The 20,557-nt window shown below is 38.8% G+C and overlaps 1 protein-coding gene across 2 annotated transcripts in view; it reads right to left on the bottom strand.

Annotated features, from left to right (window-relative positions):
• Positions 1-20,557, bottom strand: part of LOC136833807 (serine/threonine-protein kinase SIK3-like) — a 575,016-nt gene that overhangs the window by 344,036 nt on the left and 210,423 nt on the right. For both annotated transcript variants that reach the window (XM_067096082.1, XM_067096081.1), the window contains exon 9: positions 13,586-13,716. In XM_067096082.1, the coding sequence (XP_066952183.1) occupies positions 13,586-13,716 (131 nt within the window). The remainder of the gene's footprint in view (positions 1-13,585; positions 13,717-20,557) is intronic.

Below are 20,557 nucleotides of genomic sequence, written 5' to 3'. Positions count from 1 at the left end.
CGGCCCTATCTATTCTACCACATTAATATTTGTAATGAAACGCAAATAGAAAAAATGCTAACATTGGTAATAATGTTTGCTGGTTCCTTACCTGGGGAGAGAGCTGCTACATGAGAATACTGCCTCTGGTTGGTGCTCATCTCAACCAGTAGCGGCGTGGCGGTATAGCTAGGGAGCGCCTGCTAATTTAGTGGTATTCTTTACTGCGAAGGAGTTTTCCGATTGCAGATAAAGAATTAAAATGCTGCCCCTGCCCTGGGCTCAGTACCACACATACAAAAACAACCAGAGTAAGCAACGTAGTTGCCTAGACCATAAATCAAAAACCACTACCCAATCACAGAAAAACAAACTGGTGGGCACGCCACGTACATAGTACCCCCACGCTCCCCTGCGACTCAACACCCTTGTTTCAAGAACATGAAAAGTATGGAAGGGATACTTCCTACACTCCCTCTCCCAACACCATGCCAGCAACTGAAAATGGACCCAAGGTAAAGCAATTTTCATATATAGTTTCGACTTCACTCAAGTAATGAGAGGCGAGTATTGACCTACACTTTCAACATATTGTCAGGATAATTGAAGAAAGCGACAAATTATGTTTAAAACCCATGGACATGGCTACAGCTCTCATTTTGTGTGCTTTCGCTTTCACTAATGGTAAGTCATCCTTCTGAAACTCTGAAACTGCAAATGAGCCTCCATGATAAGATCCTTAGATAAGATCCTTAAGAAAAAAAGCCATGGCATTTTTTGAGAGTGGACGCGAAGGATTCTTTACTGAGCACCAAAGACTGCATGATGCACCATGAATCTTTTCAGTTCTTTGCATGTAGTATTTTACTGCCCTTACAGGGCAAAGAGTCCTTCCTCCCTCCTCAGGCCCTAAGATATCTACCAGACCCTTGATAGAAAAGGAACGAGGCCACGGATTGCAAGGGGCCCATTTTTTGCTAAAAACCCAAAGGTAAATGAACAAATAGCTTTGCCCTGAGAGACAGCGATTCTCTTATCTAATGTGTGTAGCTAGCTAATACACTTAGCTGTAGCTAATGCTACCAGAAACAGTCTTCCTTGTTATATCTCTCATAGAGATTGACCTTAAGAGATTCAAAATGGGGATCCGACAACCACTTTAGGACCACGTCCAGGTTCCAAGCTACTAATTTTTCTTCCTTTCATTTAGTTGTATCAAACAACTTGATAAGATCAGGCAATTCCTTATTAGAAGAGAGATCTACTCCCCTGTGTCTAAATACTGAGCTCAACATTGCTCTGTTAGCCCTTAATGGTTGAGGAAGATAGTCCTCTAGATGATCTTAAAGCAGGAAATCTTCAATCTCCACTACAATTGTCTTAGAAGACAAGATGTTATGCATTTGACACCATGAGCAAAAGACTGTCCACTTGGCCTGATATACAGTGCTCGAGGACTGGCGTCTGCATCAAGCAATAGCGTCAGCAACAGACCTTGAAAATAAATCCCTTCGATTGCACCAGTTTCCTGACAGTCCGAATGCGGTCAGGGTCAGAGTGGACAGTCCTTTGTGGAACCGTCTGAAATGCGGTTGTTTGAGTAAATTTAGTTTCTGAGACAACAGAAGCTCTAACAAGTCCAGGAACCACTCCTGGGCTGGCCAAAATGGCACTATTAGAATCATGGTTACATTCTGTTGATTCTGAAACTTGTTGATGACTTCCCTTACCATCTTGAATGGAGGGAAGGCATACAGTTCCTTGACCAACCAGTCTACAAGCATTGCATCCGTCGCCTACGCTTGTGGATCTGGGGCCGGCGAAGAATACAGAGGAAGACAGAAGTTCTTTGCGGTTGCGAATAGATCCAGAACAGGCTCTCCCCACAGTTTCCAAAGTTTTAGACACACTAATGAGTCCAGAGTCCACTCTGTGGGGAGAACTTGCTGTCTTTCCGAACACTTCCAGAGCAAACTCTTGCAATCCCAAGTGAATTGCTTTCAGCTCCTTTATGTTGATATGCCATTTGCTCTGTTCTGGAGTCCAAATCCTGGAGATCTCCCTGTCTCCCAGGAGAGCTCCCCAAACTGAATAAAACGTTAGGTTGGGGCTCTGAAGAATGAGCGATTTCCCTTGAGACAGTCTGTCCCTTGAGTGCCACCACAGCAGGTCTTGTTTGATTTCCCGAGTTATTGAGAAAACAAGTGTCTGGAACCTTCTTTCTGTTCCATTTGGCTCATAGATAAAATTGAAAGTTCATGTGTGGTCTCCCCAGAGATACGAATTGCTCTATGGAAGAGAGGGTCCCTAGTTGGCTCATCCAGCTGTTCAGAGGACAAGACTGAAGGGAGGGGAATTCGCCCACTTTCTAAAGGCAGGATTCTATCTTTTGGGTGGAGGGAAAAACCTGAAAAGTCAGAAAGTTTATCCTCATTCCCAAATATGCTATCTCCTGAGAAGGAGTCAGCTGTGACTTCTGAAAATTTATTAAAAGGGCCAACTCCTGGGCTAGAAGAAGGATCTTTTGCAGGTCCTCCGTACATTGCCCCTTCGATTGAGAACAAAGGAGCCAATTGTCCAGATAGAGCAATGTGGGAGCCAAGACTCGCGTGAAAACCTGGGGAGCTGTGGCTTGGCCGAAGCAAAGGGCTCTGAACTGATACACCCTGTTCTTGAAAACGAACCTTAAAAACTTCCTCGAGTCCTGATGAACTGGGACATGGAAGCAAGCGTCCCTCATGTCTAATGAAATCGCCCGAGAGACGAACCGGGTGTTTGTGTGCGGTCTGGGAGAGCTTCATTGCCTGCCCCTACCACAAAAGGGCTGAGGTTGGACAGGGAAACCGTCCTAGAGGAGAAAGCCGGAGTTTCTCTGGGGCGCCTTGCAGACTGAGCGAGGAGGTCCTGAGTAGATTTCTTCTTAAGGTCAGAAGAAATCTGAAGAACTGTAGCCTGTGGGAACTGGTGTTGTTTATCCAGTGGGGAATATAGCAGAGCAGACTTTTGTGAAAGGGTTACTCCTTTTGTGGTATAGGACCACCAAAGCTCCCTTTTCTTCAAAATGTTCAAAGCAAAAAGGGAAGCCAGCTCCAGAGACCCGTCCCTTATACCCTTGCTGAGACAAGAGATAACACCCATAAAATCTGAGGTGTAGTCCTCCGGGATATGAGGACAATCCTTGATCTTACAAGCAAGGGCACCCACTGCCCAATCTAAAAAACCAAATGAGAAACTGTTGTTTTGCTTATAACCGAATTGGATAGCAATAGCCATTTTGCTTGTATTTCAACCATCGTACGGTAGTAAACAATTACCGTAGTTAATGTACAAATGACATTAAGTAGAATAGGACTGATATATTTTTACATTATACCCTTATTTGTTATGGATAAAAGATCGGCAAGGAAATATACTGCTAAATTTAAGCTGCAAGTTGTAGCTGAAGCTGAAAAAGCAATGTTCAAGCTGCTAATAACTAAATTATCGTGCATCAGCAACATGGATGAAACTCGACCGTAAATGAAATTGGAGAGAAAGTATTTTAATCAAAACTACTGGGCATGAAAGAACACATATTACTGTTGTTTTCACACCGATAAAAGAGAAATACGTAAAGCTTGTATTATGTTGAAATCAAGTGAAAATACTGAACAGTCTTGAATTTTTTTACACAAAAACATGCCTCCAAACGACCAACGTCATCTATTAACGAAACAATAGCAAAATTAATTTCACAACAAAACTTATTAAAGTTATACTTTGACTTAAAAACACTTCGTAAAACAAAAAATAACTTTGCCCCATATAAATAAAGTATCTACAGATTCATTTACGCTAGCTGGAAGCAAAAAAAGTGCTCTGAACTGAGTTAAACATGGCAAAGTAAACTTACCGCGTAATCGATTTCCAAACTAAAACATTGATCGCAATGTATATTAAAGCAATAAAAGAATATATACAATACCATTGGATACAGTGAAGTAAAGCATAACATTTTAAAAGATCCATGGAAAAGATGCATATTCGTTATGTTGGAGGGTAACATAATGAATCTCCTATTTTATCAATAATTTTACTCCTCTTCCAAAAATTCAGGACTACAAATTCTAACAGCTCCAAGATACATACTGGAAAATGTTGACACCTTGATTTGTTTAGCATTGTTAGAGTAAAAATGAATATATGACAAAGTTATTTGTGGTTTTCATATGTACTTTAAAACAAGAATTGGTGTTATTTCTACTAAGTAAAACAGAAATTGGTGTTATTTCTAATAACTAAGACATCCAAAAATGGTATACAATTATTTGCTTCATATTCTGTTGAGAGTTTTATGGATGATACAAGATTATTAATTGTTTGCAAGAAATCGGAAATACAGTAAGCCCGTATTCGTGGGGGATGTTTTGTAGTCCTGAATGTTTGGAAGAGGAGTAAAATTATTGATAAAATAGGAGATTCATTATGTTACCCTCCATATCTTTTAGACCTTTGTAAAAATAAAGCAAAAACAGCATTTTTTCTTGGCAGTAGACCTTTGAAAAGAGGTCCCAGAATATATCAACCCCTTCTCCTCCCACACCTCAACTGGTATACCATCAGGTCCAACAGCCTTTCCATTTTTCATTTTGTCAAATGCTCTCTTCACTTCTTCTCTGGTGATACCTGGCACTGCTCTTACTTGTGGGTTTCTCTCTTCTCTTATTCTTCTGGGGTTCTCTTCGTTTAATAGCTTCTCAAAATGTTCCTTCCATCTTGCTCTTATACATTCTTCCCTTGACAAAACTCTTCCATTTTGGTCCTTGATCTGCTTGATGTGCGTCAGATCTTTAGTTGCTCTATCTCTCGTTTTGCTATATTGTAGATCATTGTCTGACCTTCTGATGTTTGTACTTTTTCATACATCTCATTTATTCCTTCTGCATTTGCCCTTGCCACAGCCCTTTTTGCTTCTTTATTTGCGATTTTCCAAGCCATTTAATTTTCCACAGATTCATCCCTTTCATATATCATTCTTGCTTCTCGTTTCCTTTTTACCTTATCTTGAGTATCTTGGTTCCACCCCCAGCTCTCCTAATCATTAGGTGGTCCTCTACCTGATGTTTTCCCCTAATAGTTTCTCTGCTGTTCACAGTATCATTGTGCTACTTTCTACCCACCAGATGTTCACATCATCTGCTAATCTAATGCTGTGCAGGACCTTTTCTTTAAAACTCTGTCTATCTCTTGGGCTTTTAGCCTCCACCACTTTATCTTGGGCTGCACCATAGTTTTCCCCTGTGCAACCTGCCATATCAAAAAATCAGAAACAACTAACCTATGTTGTGGGCTAAACGTTTCTCCCTTTATGACCTTACAGTTCTTTACTTCCACCAGATGGTTTCCTCTACACATCAGAAAATTTATTTGCGTGTGTCTCCCTTCACTACTGAATGTTCCATTTTATAGCCAAAGTAACATGGAGAGACAAACCCCTAAGACCATTCTTAGCTTGCCTTATTTTAGTGGTTTTGAAACCATAAAATCATTGTTAAAATCTTTTAATGTCAACCTGGTTTTTCCTATAATAACACACTAAACGGAATGTTAATAAGAAATAGCCCTAAGGAAAGCAACAACATACATTATATTCCATTTATTTATAAATTTCCATGCTTGGACTGCTCTTCTTTTATATAGGTCAATCTAGTAAAGGTTTAGAAGTGAGAATTAAGCAGCATAACTATTTCGTCAAATCTGGGCAAACATCCAATGCAATATTCATTCATTTAAGTAAATACTCTCACAGGATCAATTGGACTGACAGTTCAGTGATTGCCAGGTCGACAGATTTCTCTTCACAAAATCTTTTAGAATCTGCAATTATACAGCTTACTTCCAGCTGTAATCTCAACCTCAGCCCAGGCATGTATTATTTGGACCCCTGTATTAGCAAAATGTTCAAGAATGACCGTAAGGATAAAATCACTCGCTTAATCACTAATTAGTTACTTATATATTTTCTATGCATTTGTATGTTTAAGTTTTTGAAAATGTTCATTTTGCAAAAATTGTTATTGTTTACCAAAAGGAGATTATATTAAGTGTTGTACTTTTATAAACATGTGATCAGTTTATTCATTCCAAGGTCATTTTTGGTGGTCAGTCTCTTCCCTTGTACAATTATTTAATTGACTCCCTTCTTTTGAGCTAGCAGGGCCTAATCTTTTGTAAAACCTCTCAAAGATTTATCTTTGTTTTGGCAGGTCCTCTAATTCTTCAACTGTGTTGAGTAAATCCCCCAGTATTCACGGGGGATAGGTACCAACAACACCCCGCAAACTGCTAAATTCCGTGAATACCTGACAACCCCACCCCAAAAATGCTCATAACTGCATATTTAAATAGGTCAGACAACAAAGACTACCTGTAAAAAACATTTATAACTGTCTATTTAATGGTTCAAACACCAAATGTATACCTTAAACTATCATCCTACACCATATATACCTTAAACTATCATCCTAAAACACTTTGATATCATTTCAAAGTCATCTTACAATAATTACCCTTAAAATTATATGGCTTACAGCTAAATGTGAAAGCTAAACTCAAGTCCCTCTACATTTAATCAGAGCCATTTTCTCTTATAGAGTATTCAGGCTGTCCCAGTTTCTTTTTACAGAACAAAGGAACAAGAGAATTCACAACTTCAGTACAGTACAATAAGTACTTGAATACCTAAAATACATTTCATGATACTGTATTATGCTGTGTTTACTTTTAATATGAAAAAATATATGAAAATTAGTAAATCAGTTTTTATCATAAAACATGTAGTTAATCATGAAAATAACTCCAAAATACACTACATTCAATCAGAGTCATTTTCTCTCATTGAATATTGAGGCTGTCCCATTTTCTTTTTACAGAACAGGGGAAACACTTGAATTCACAATTTCAGTACAGTACAGTATGCTTGAATACTTAAAATCAAATATATTTTATGACAGTATTCTCTGTTTACTTTAATATTAATATCTAAAAATTAGTAAATCATGTTCTTATCATCATAAAAAATGTATTTAGCCAAGAATATAACATCAAAATACACTAATTAGTGAATATTTCTCGACGAAAAAGTCCATGAATTGCTGAATTTTTCATGAATAATTTGGGGATAGGCTCCACTGGAAAATCCGCGGATCAGTGAAACCACAAAATGCGAGACCAGGAACAGCAGGAGTTGGCTGTATACTCAACAGTAATGTACTAACAGTGTCGTTAACATTGATTACCTCGCCATAATCCATGTTAACAGCGCTACAGCACCAGTTAATGCTGTTAACATGGATTACTGCACCGTAATCCATGTTAACAGCACTACGGCACCCTTTACGGCTGTTAACATCGATTACGGTTCCGTAATCCACGTAAAAGGCGCAGCTAGTTACATTTTAATGCTTTCATGATTTTACCATGTTTAATTATGTGCATTTATTTTGGGGTTGGTAACGTGAGAAAACATCCCACATTTATTTTTCTCTGTGCCTGTTTTTAAAAGTTGTGTTTTTCCCTTTGTTTCCTCAGATGTATTGAATAGAGGTCAATATAAATGGACGGGAACATAACTTATCATGACTTCAGTCATGCCGACTTATTTTAACCCTTATGCTGTACTGACTCATTTAGTAGAAGTTGATAGTACCATGATAATCTTATTTGGTTATTTTGAGGGTACCAATTCTGGGATGTAAAGACTCCCATTTCATTTTTATTTCATTTCAAACCACTTGCCATGTTAGATCACTGAATAAATTTCATTTATTTTGTAGTCATATCTTTGTTGTTCTTCCTTAGTTCAGTTAGTGGCTTGGATAATATGAGAGAGAGAGAGAGAGAGAGAGAGAGAGAGAGAGAGAGAGAGAGAGAGAGAGAGAGAGAGAGAGAGAGAGAGAGAGAGAGAGAGAGAGAGAACGTGCTGGTTCAGTATGCAAGCTAGCCATTGCTACCGGGGAATCTGTGAGAAACAAGTTGATGTGACATTGTTCTTAAAACAGATGTGGAAGAAGGTTATGACCCTATCTGACCTTGTATAATAGGGCATAATATATATGCCACCTGAAAGTAGCTGTGATTATCTTGGTAGACGGCAGAAGGCGAAGAAAAGAGGGCTGATAGTGACGTGTTTCTCCCAGTAGAAGAAAGAGAACCAAGGCTCCCTTCTTGCGATCCCAACAAAGGAGTGGAAATCTCAAAAAATTAACTTAAACGTCCTTACCACATAGGACAGGGTTAAGGGACCAGCCAAAGTGATGTCTCTTGGCAACACTTTACAGGCTCCTATCTTCTTAGCCCCTGCTCCTGAGGTCAGTCAAGAAAGACCTTATTTCCAATCTCGACAAGAGTTTCAGCCAGAAGAACTACTTCCATCTAAGGATCAGAGGTAGTAAAGGACAAAGAACACTTGTCTTGTTACCTTACAAACCAAAGTTAGGCTCCCAACTCCCTGTAAAGGTGATAGCTTTCTTCAGCAAGCTCAAAATCCGTACACCAAAGTCCCTGTCTGCAAAGGACAGTGCTTTTAGATGCCAACTGACATCACAAAATAGAGCAATTCGGGTCACCTGGAACTCTAGGAGAAGGTCAAAACATTAAGTCATGTAATGATTTTGGAACAGGCTGAAAAGTTACAAAACCGCATGAGAGTGTTTATATGGTAATCAAAGGAGGGAGTCTGATACTGCGAAGAAGACACCCAATGATCAAAGAATATGGTCCTCCACTTGAAGACCAGAGCCAGGCTTTCAACTGGAAATTGTGCTTAAAAAAAGAACACCAGTATGTTCCCAGAAGAGACAGGAGCCAAGCTAAAGAGAGACTGGTGTCAGCCACTGGTTGGATGCCACCAGATGCATGAGAGCTGGTGCTGCAAGCTCTATATGAAGAGGAGCTCCAGTGCTATAGGGCGCTCAGGCACTTGAGCACTTAACCCTCTAACGCCGAGCCTCTATTTACAAAAGTGTCTGTCGTATGCCGGCGGCGTTCGGGAGTTAGTGCCGAAGCAGAAAAAAAGTTTTTTCAAAAAATCACAGCACGCTTAGTTTTTAAGATTAAGAGTTCATTTTTGGCTCCTTTTTTTTGTCATTGCCTGAAGTTTAGTATGCAACCATCAGAAATGAAAAAAAATATTATCATACATAAATATTGAAATATATGACAGCGCAAAAAAAAAAGTTCATATATAATTGTATACAAATCGTGCTGTGAGCAAAACGGTTAAAGCTAAAGAGTTATTTTTTTTCCTTTGTATTGTACACTAAATTGCAATGATTTTGGTATATAACAAATTGTAAAGCGATCAAAGCAACACAGAGAAAATATTATCACAAAATGATTCATGAATTCGTAATGCGCAGACGTAAAAAAAAGTTTTTTCAAAAATTCACCATAAATCGAAATATTGTGCTAGAGACTTCCCGTTTGTTGCAAAATGAAGGTAATTGATTGAATATTACTAGACTGTAAGTGTTTTAGCTTACAATTGCAGTTTTCGACCATTTCGGTCGATTTAAAGTTGACCGAAAGTAGAATTTCTTCTATTTATCGTGATTTATATGAAAATATTTCAAAACTGATAAAAGTTACAACCATGAGTTATTGTTTGTTGTATTCTACATGAAATTGCGCACATTTCCATATATAAAACTTTATGTAATGACTAAAATAAAACGGTGCAAACATTACGACAAAGTGACGAAAGAATTTCTGAGATGTTCGGCAGAGTTACCGCGTGGACGTAAGGAAAAAGTTTTTTTCAAAAATTCACCATAAATCGAAATATTGTGCTAGAGACTTCCAGTTTGTTGCAAAATGAAGGTACATGATTGAATATTACTAGAATTTAAGAGTTTTAGCTTACAATTGCGTTTTTCTATCATTTCGGTTGAGTTAAAGTTGACCAAAGGTTGAAATTTTGGCACATCATGATTTATATAAAAATATTTCAAAACTGATAAAAGATACAACCATATATAAAACTTTATGTAACAACTAATATAAACCGGTACAAACATCACGACAAAGCGACGAAAGAATTTCTGAGATGTTCAGCAGAGTTACTGCACACGGACGTAAGGGAAAAGTTTTTTCAAAATTTCACCATAAATCGAAATATTGTGCTAGAAACTTCCAATTTGTTGCAAAATGAAGGTACATGACTGAATATTACCAGAATGTAGGAGTTTTAGCTTACAATTGCGCTTTTCGACCATTTTGGTCGAGTTAAAGTTGACCGAAGGTTGAAATTTTGGCACTTATCTTGATTTATATGGAAATATTTCAAAACTGATAGAAGCTACAACCATGAGTTATTTTCTGTTGTGTTCTACATGAAATTGCGCACATTTCCATACATAAAACTTTATGTAACGACTAAAATAAACCGGTGCAAACATTACAACAAAATGAACAAAGAATTTCTGAAATTTTTGGCCGAGTTACCGCACGGACGTAAGGAAAAAGTTTTTTTCAAAAATTCACCATAAATCAAAATATTGTGCTAGAGACTTCCAATTTGTTGCAAAATGAAGGTAAATGATTGAGTATTACTAGAATGTAAGAGTTTTAGCTTACAATTGCGTTTTTCTACCATTTTGGTCGAGTCAAAGTTGACCGAAGGTTGAAATTTTTTGTAGTCGACGTACGGTACGTCCACTTGGCACCCAACAGACAATTTTAGTCGACGTATGATACATCCAGTTGGCGTTTAAGGGTTAACAGGAGCTATGGAGGCGGACAAAAAGAGCGTTTGTACACTGATGGTCTGCTCGGTGCCAAAACTGGCGATTCACAGCCAGAAGTTCACAAGCCAAAAGTACAAGGCTGTCCCATTAGAAATAAGGTGTGGGCTATACTCCTGCACCCTGAGACGCTCACATGAGAGTGGAGAAGAGCGAAGATCATCAGAAAAAATGTCTCTTCAACAGCCATTATTCATTAAAAAAAAAGTACCATCAGCATTCTTCTAAACTGGACTATCACTAGAAAAAGGCACATCTCCATGAACGTCTTTCCCATGGCTGTTCGTCGACACCTGCGGACAGCAGGTTCAAATGAGGGGGAGATATCTAGGGGCCAAACCCCTTCAGACTCCCATGGACCGATAGCATGCCTCCTCTCAGGCTTAGGGGAGTCTGACAGGGACTGGGTTTAGGAGAGCTGATAGGGCTGGATAGCCAACACCTCCATTATACATTCAGTAAGACGCCTTTCCAGTGGCTGTCTGTTGATACCTGGGACCGGCAACAGGCTTGACTGACGGGGCGAATACCTATGTAAACCCCCAGAACTCCCTTGGACTTCCAGTATGTCTCCTCCCAGGTTTGGGGGAGTATGACAGGGACCTTTGTCTAGGAAAATCGAGGGACTAGTAGACACCTCCTACACTGCACAACACTTCACTATCACAAGGTTAACATCTGTTAACCTAAAACAAGACTGGCAATGGCACGGGAAGGAAGTGAGGGAGCCAGGCGTAGGAGCAAGTGGATAAAAAAGGGCAGAAAGGTTAGCAGTAGGAGAGAGATGGCGCCAGGATCTCAGTAACTGGCGCCGAGCGCCTGAGAGAGGGCGCCGAGGTGCTGGAGTGAGCACTGAGTGCCCAATAGCGGATGCCGAGCGCCTGAAAGCTGGCGCCGAGTGTTCTGCAGTTGGCGCCAGTTGTGCCAGTAGTTCAAGCATGTGAGCACTACTAGGCACTCGTAGAATGAGCTAAAAAATTGGAACTCTTCACTATTCCTGTCATCCTTGTTTAGTATACTACGTACTGCCGAAGCAAGTACCAGAGCACAGTTCAAGGTTGTCGAGAAAGTCTTCTATCCGAGAGCTCATCGTAACCAAAACACTGAGCACAATTCTATCCTACTGCATGCCTGGCCTTACACTTTTCAGTTCTCTGCAAAGGAAAGTGCAATAATAAGATGTTCAATTAATTCTTTAAGGACAAATATTATGAAGTGCAAAGAGTACCATTACACAGACATCTCAGTTCCTTTCAAATGCTAATTGAGACTTACAGATATTGTATGGCAAACACAATACTTGCGTTTATTACGCTACTCAGAAAAGGAAAGTTAACTTTTACCAACCAAACTTGAAGTACACAGAGTACCATCATACATACATATCTCAATACTTATCAAATATTATCTGAGACTTGCAGACATGCATTTCATTTCCCAAACTATCGGTCCGGTAGTGAATAAAAGGTTGCGTTTATTACACTACTTGGTAAAGGACAGTTAACCTTTATCGACCAAGATGAAGTACACAGAGTACCATCATACATACATATCCAAGTTCCGCGCTGGGTGAGCGGGTTCCGTTCTCAGCTACCACTCTGTTGGTCGCGAGTTCGAATCTCCGACCAGCCAGTGAAGAACAAGAGGAATTTGTTTCTGGTGATAGAAATTCATTTCTCGCTATAATGTGGTTCGGATTCCACAATAAGCTGTAGGTCCCGTTGTAGGTAACCAACTGGTTCTTAGTCACGTAAAAATAAATCTAATCCTTCGGGCCAGCCCTAGGAGAGCTGTTAATCAGCTCAGTGGTCTGGTTAAACTAAGATATACTTAACTCAATTCCTATCACACATTATGAGATTTAAAGTTCTGCATTTCATTAACGAAAATATTGGTTGGGTAAATAACTCAATATTGACCTTTTTTTTGCAGTAATCAAATAAAAAGCAGTAGCGAAAACAAAACTTAGTTTCTTACACTACTTGAAAAGTAGTCTGTTCAATAGTGAACAAAGCGTTATCATTACGCTATTCGGAAAAGGAAATTACCCTTTACCGACCAAGATGAAGTACACATAGTATCATCATACATACAGTACAAGTCTCAAATTCTAATTTAAGACTAAGACTTGCAGATAAGTATACAAAATCATAATTCCTGGTTCAGCAATAAACACAGTGTTTACATTCACTGGCAAAGGTGATATGCTACCGGTGGTTAAACAATTGATTAAGAATTTGCTACTGTTGTGAAATATGACAACTTAAATGAAACATTCAAAAACTGTCCTGAATGCTGTAAGCTTGCAGGCTACCTGAAATTGGTGATAAAACATCACCAAAATCCAGCCTCCAACAGGCACATTCAAGAACAAAGCTGCCAAAGACGTTCTGTGTTGACTCAAGTGTCGGCGGACACATAATGATGAGTATTTGCCAAGTACTTCCTGTGAATTTTTTAATTTGAGCTGCTGAGGCAAGAGAAACTCTTAGCTAAGAAATTACTGGGTAAGTTAAATATATATGAATTATACTTAATAATAAAGCAATTACCCAAAATATGCCTATAAATAACTTTTGGTTAGGAACTCAACAAAAAATACCGTATGACCATCCTCATGAGATCTTAGATCAAGACTCCATAAAAACAAAACAATCAGCTTAAAAGTTACTCATTCACTAACTCTACATTGTACACTGTAGTAACAATCACAAAAATAAACGAGATTTCATCATCACTCTCAAAGAAAGTTATTTCATTCCTTTAAATAAATATAATAAATTTTTACACAGTCTTTAACTACTAAACACATTTTCTTTCCATACCTTTTCCAAGGAGTAAGTTTGATATGGGTCATGAAGAGGAGGTATGTTCAAAGGAAGAGGCGAACATGAAAAAAGAGGCACAGCTACCGCAGATTCCTCGGAGTCAGAGACAGGACTTCTATCAACAAACCCTAAAAATATAAGACAGATTAGATAAAACTGATGGATATGCTGAAATAAGCAATATTAAAAACCATCATTATCTTCTGCCCCCCTTTTCTGGGAAACCAGCAATATGAAAGTACCTTGCTACACTCAATAGGGAGTAATAATTTGGTGAATGGAAGAGTACACACTCCCATAAAACTTTTGCTTGTATAAGAGACATGAGGATACTTTTTCAAATCTATTATATACACTTAGTAGTTCTTGAGTTACAATTTTTCCCTGTCTGCAATGTGGTTGCTGGTGTGCACATCCCCTACTCTATAATGTTCTATTTTGCTATTAATTTTTTTTGCTTTTAGCATTTCTAAGTATCCATCATGTCCATGAAATGCCAATCTTTCTCTCCTGCAACTATTGAGAAAAAGAGGATGCAATTACTGTACTCTTGAAGAGAAACATGTTAACTGGAAAGCACAAAGGTGGCATGCTCATAATGTCTGCCACTGTCTATCATGCAGAAACGTACTCTTTCACAACTGATGATTTCAGGACAATAGGTTGCCAATGACCCTACCTGTGCTCAGCACTCCTCATTTAATATTTCAACATTCCTCATTTAATCAAATTCTAAAAAGTCTACATTAATATGAAGTATGTTGCAGCAGCAGACACCCAAGTTTTAAGCTATGTAATGCTATCTGAAAATGTCAGCAAGATATCATTTGAATGTTTTATATCAGATTGTCGTTAAGTACTTTATTAGTACAACACTACAATAATTATTTATTATATATATTTTTGTACACAGTAAACTAACATTTTAGTTCATAATATCATACAATATTTCCACATGGAAACCAACAACAAAGTTTAAGACAGAGTCAGTCAGGAACTGTATTATTATAATTTTTAGTCACTTTTGCAGTTGTCCTGTAGATTCATTTTTATCTATGAATTCACTCTTTTTAAGATCCATTTTAGTTATGAATTCATTCTTGTTTATATATGGTAGCATGTACTGTATGTACAGTACATGTTAATGTTAATTAAGGACTATAGTACAATAAGAAGAAAAATATCAAACTGTAAAAGTAATTTGCTTTTTTCCTAACAAAGAATACCTGACGTTCTTATAAATAAATTTAGCTTCGAGCACAAGCTGGATATGGCTTTTCAAACTTGCTGACAAATACAGTAATTAGTGAATATTTCTCAGTGAAAAATACAGTACCGCAAATGGGCAAGTTTTCTGCAAATAATGGGTATATACGTTCCACAGAGAAACCCGCAAATAGGTGAGTTCACGAATAGTGAGACAGCGAATACGGGGGTTTACTGTACTGAATACCCTAGTGTAGGCTAGGCTATATTTGAGATATACTTTTTCCAACAAACGATGGGTTTTTTGGAACCTAACCCCATCATAAGTAGGATAAGACCCGAAGAAGCATTTTTAGTCTTTTTGTGTGTTTGAACTATCAAAATAGGCATTTCTTAGTGTTTTTAGAAGGGTTCTAAGTATTCAAGGATTTTAGTATTCGCGGGGGGGGGTACACATCCCCCGCAAATATGGGGGTTTACTACTAAATGTATGATCTAGTGCATTATCTATTTCTGCAACCTGTCTGCTTAAGCTCTCCTTCCTTTCCCTACCTTTTCCTTCTTCTTACTAGTCTTAAGTCTCTCTACTAAGATATTATTTCTCTTCTAGCAAACTCTCCTCTTGCTTACTCACATCATCTTCTACTCCCTCGCCTGCATTCATTCACACTTTCATTCACCAAGGAGGCTGACGGTTCATCCTAACAAACCCTGACTCCGCTCTTCATTCAGACCTTGATTCATCCTCCACGCTCCTGCAGCATGACCTACTCTCCAGCATACTGCACACTTAGTCCTAGGCCTATCACACATCTGGGCAAAACAACCTGTCTTTCTGTATTTTCCACATTTATATACCTACATCTTGCAATTCACAATTTCTTGTTATATGTCCTAACTTCCTATATCTGACACATCTGACCGTCTCCATCACTGTACTCCTTCACATGATGTCCTCACTTTGCACACGCAAAGCAGGCTCCTAACGTTCATCTACATTTGTCTAGCTGATGTTCTCTTGCACACCTATAACATTTGCCTTCTGTCACTCCCCCATCCATACTATTAGCGACACTCCCTCACCCAGCTCTGTTCCCACTTACACTTTGTCCATAGCTCACTCTTCTACTTCAAATTCTGCCTTTTCCTACTACTGCTTCTCCTCATACTTCTAGCATTCCTATAATCCATATTTCTCACCATACTGCTATCATTACTGCAGTGCATATTATTTCTCATATATTTATCATCCCTACAATCCATATGCATTCCATACTTATCTGGCCCTCTTACAAAATCATTCCTAGCCTCCAAAGAATAGGCTACCACTGCATCCCAATACAACCCACGCTCAGCCCTATCCTGCAATCCATTCACTCTCCCTACTGTATATACGCCTGCTTCTCATTCTTACTGTCTTCCCTATCTACAAACTCAAACTCCTCCTCTAACTTTAGCATGTCATTCCACTTAACCCTTAAAAGCCGACTGGACGTATCGTGCTTTGACTAAAATTATCTGTCGGATGCTGAGTGGACGTACCGTACGTCGACTACACAAAATTTCAACCTTCGGGCAACTTTGACTCAACCGAAATGGTTGAAAAACGCAATTGTAAGCTAAAACTCTTACATTCTAGTAATATTCAATCATTTACCTTCATTTTGCAACAAATTGGAAGTCTCTAGCACAATATTTTGATTTATGGTGAATTTTTGAAAAAACGTTTTCCTTACGTCCGTGCGGTAACTTGGCTGAAAATTTCAGAAATTCTTTCGTCATTTTGTCTTAATTTTTGCATCGTTTTATATTAGCTGTTACATAAAGTTTTATATAAGAAAATGTGTGCAATTTCATGTAAAATACAACAAAAAACAACCCATGGTTGTAGCTTTTATCAGTTTGGAAATATTTTCATATAAATCACAATAAGTGCCAAAATTTCAACCTTCGGTCAACTTTGACTTAGCCGAAATGGTTGAAAAACGCAATTGTAAGCTAAAACTCTTACATTCTAGTAATATTCAATCATTTACCTTCATTTTGCAACAAATTGGAAGTCTCTAGCACAATATTTCGATTTATGGTGAATTTTTGACAAAAAAAACTTTTTCCTTATGTCCGAGCGCGGTAACTCGACCGAAAATCTCAGAAATTCTTTCGTCACTTTGTGGTAATGTTTGCACCGTTTTATATTAGTCGTTACATAAACTTTTATAATGAAAATGTGTGCAATTTCATGTAGAATACAACAAAAAATAACTCATGGTTGTAGCTTTTATCAGTTTTGAAATATTTTCATATAAATCACAATAAGTGCCAAAATTTCAACCTTCGGTCAACTTTGACTCGACCGAAATGATCGAAAAATGCAATTGTAAGCTAAAACTCTTACATTCTAGTAATATTCAATCATTTACCTTCATTTTGCAACAAATTGGAAGTCTCTAGCACAATATTTCGATTTATGGTGAATTTTTGAAAAAACTTTTTCCTTACGTCCACGCGGTAACTCTGCTGAAAATCTCAGAAATTCTTTCGTCACTTTGTCGTAATGTTTGCACCGTTTTTCTAATAGCCGTTACATAAAGTTTTATATATGAAAATGTGCGCAATTTTATGTAGAATACAACAAAAAATAACTCATGGTTGTAGCTTTCATCAGTTTTGAAATATTTTCATATAAATCACGATAAATAGAAAAAATTCGACCTTCAGTCAACTTTAACTCCACTGAAATGGTCGAAAACTGCAATTGTAAGCTAAAACACTTACAGTCTAGTAATATTCAATCATTTACCTTCATTTTGCGACACACAGGAAGTCTCTAGCACAATATTTCGATTCATGGTGAAATTTGAAAAAAACTTTTTTTACGTCCGCGCATTACGAATTCATGCATCATTTTGTAATAATATTTTCTCTGTGTTGCTTTGATCGTTTTACAATTTGTTATATACCAAAATCATCGCAATTTAGTGTACAATACAAAGAAAAAAAAATAACTCATTAGCTTTAACCGTTTTGCTCACAGCGCGATTTGTATAAAATTATATATGAAAATTTTTTTTCGCACTGCCATATATTTCAATATTTATATATGATAATGATATTTTTTTTCATTTCTGATGGTTGCATACTAAACTTCAGGCAATGACCAAAAAAGGAACCACAAATGAACTCTTAATCTTAAAAACTAAGCGTGCTGTGATTTTTTAAAAAAAACTTTTTTCCGCTTCAGCGCTAACTCCTGAACACCGCCGGCATACGGCAGACACTTTTGTAAATAGAGGCTCGGCGTTTAAGGGTTAATCATTCATTCTTCCATCTAATCTTTTCCTTCCGTTTCACATTTACAAACTCTACCACATGTCGGGAAAGATAACTGGACACTTCTTCATCAACATTTTGTCATTAATATCTTCATCCCCATTCTTCTTTCTGGCTAAAGTTTCAAGTTGATGGTTATACATTGTCACGCACACTCATTCTTTCCCATCTGTACATCCTCAAACTCATTCTTCCACTTGTACCTTATTCCCTTTTTCACTCTTCTCACATGATCAATCATCCTCTCTTTCACAACTTCATACATCTGTCTTCCTACATACAGTACAACTGTTTCATAAAAGTCTAACAATCTAACTTCCAAAAACTCACTCAATCCTCGTATCCATGACACTCTCTATCCCCATTACTTTTCCAAGCAGTATCTTCCATACTCTAAAAAATCTCATTCATATCCCTCTCACTTGATATGTAGTACTTTCCTATCTTGGGTACTTCTCTAATATGCTCCTGTGTACCTCTTTCACTCCCTCATCACTCAAACTTCCTATCTCTCTATCCATTTCTTTGCTCACTTCTGATTCACAGCCAATAGTGGATGGGGGCTGAAAAGAGCATGACTAGTTTTTTTTTCCCACAAGGGCAGAAGAAGACTCGAGTCCTCTACAGGAATCAGGAGGAGCCAGGGACTTCCTCTGATCTGAAGAGGAGGGACAGCCAAATCCCAAGGTTTGGAGGTAGCATCTCTCATGACTCTACCTGATGAATAAGGATGTTGTTGCTGTTAACAAGCAACCTCTCCACCAGGTACACCACAGTACCAGTCCATTCCTGAAAGCCAGTAACGAATCTGAACCTATGTACCTGAAGAGTTGGGATATCACTGCATCCTGCCCCTCCAAGACTAGGTTACACCACAGGTTTGCTGTCTGGTGGGCTAAGCGGGTTATGGCCCTACCTCCTGACAGCAGAAGTCTCTTGAAAGAGGTATCTCTATCCAGGATATAACGCCTGAAAAGGATGCCACTTTTGCCACTGTTAAGGACGACAGGTCCGACCACTAAACTACTTGGAGTACTGCCATGACAGTTGACTCCAAAGCTACCATCTCCACCTGCAAGAGGGAGACCCCGTTTGCACAGAGAAAGACTGGGTAATAAAACGAATCAAGGCTGGGTCAACCTGTAGTGTTGGAATGGCACTATTGGTCAGGATGCAGTATTCCCTCTGATGAGCCAGGGATGAAGGCAGTAACTTACATGACTGGCTGGACCAGAGGGAATTCTCTTGGTCATAAACAAGAGAATTCATCAAGTCCAAAACCCTGCAGGCAAGTTAGGAGCAAGGCAAGTCGATTGAGAGGTTGGGTTCTCTTGGAGAACTAATCTGGGTCTTAAAGGCTGAGAAAAGTCTGTGGACATAACCAAGGTCCCTTCCTCGGGAACATTCTGCTAATGAATGAGCCGCATGCCCTCAGAGTGCCTCTGCACCTTGGGGTCTCCAAGGCCTAGTTCAAAGTACCCTCAGGTCCTTCCAGTTCTCGGTCTTCCTGGGATGTGCCCTCTGCAGGAGATAAAAGCCCCCAGGGGACTGCTCCACAACCTGTCCAATCCTAAGACCAACCCAGGGATGTAGGCCTCCACAGGAGGGCTAAAAAAAGTAAGTGCAAACGACTTCTACGCTTCTTTAACTACTAATTCCAGCTGGCCCAGCCAAGGTCAATACTGATGGAAACTTAAGAACTGCCCGAAGGGAGGAGGAAGACAACGCCTTAGGACATATCACTCATGGCGCAAAGTCAGGTTACTGTGTAGGTGAGGGCAGTCAAAAATGCCTGTGGAGCCTGTGACTGTTATGACTTCAACAGTCACAGCAAGGTGGCCAAGAAGAGCAGAAACACTGGACTCTCCCCAAGATATCCAGGGAGGGCCAAATCTTCCAGTCTCTTGGCCACCAATGCACCTACAAAGGAAGTTGGGTTAACAGGAGACACTTCCCTCCAGCCAAAGAAAGAGTGCTCACCATAGAAAAATTCTCCCTTAGAGTGGAAAGAGGCCTCAAGAGAGTTGCATGAATAGTCAACCTCTCCCCCTTGGAGGCTATCCATTGAACAGTCAGTTGGAGTCAGCAAAGGGGAAGCTACCCCTCACAAAGGTAGCAGCAACAAGTATAAGTTTGGCAGGTGAAAGAAAGGTAAAAAAGACCTCAAGTGTCAACGGTGCAGTATTATCCTCCCCTTACACTGGGGAGAACTACTGCTCTCTCTTCTTCTGTGAGGCAAATTTCACTCATTGTTCAGACAGCCTCTCAAGGCACTCTGAACAAGGACTACATATATGCTTCCTGCATGACACGCAAGAGTGTATGCAGATAAATTTCAATAGAGGACAAGAACCTGTTGCAAGGCTTGTTTCTTTCTTAAGACTGTCTAAGATTGATGGGCTTCCTTGGTACAAAGTAAGATAACTCGGCTAA

The sequence above is a fragment of the Macrobrachium rosenbergii genome, chromosome 52, assembly GCF_040412425.1.
Source record: "Macrobrachium rosenbergii isolate ZJJX-2024 chromosome 52, ASM4041242v1, whole genome shotgun sequence".
Classification (NCBI taxonomy): Eukaryota; Metazoa; Arthropoda; class Malacostraca; order Decapoda; family Palaemonidae; genus Macrobrachium; species Macrobrachium rosenbergii.
Note: the sequence above shows the minus strand (reverse complement) of the source record. Positions and strands in the feature narration are given on the sequence as shown.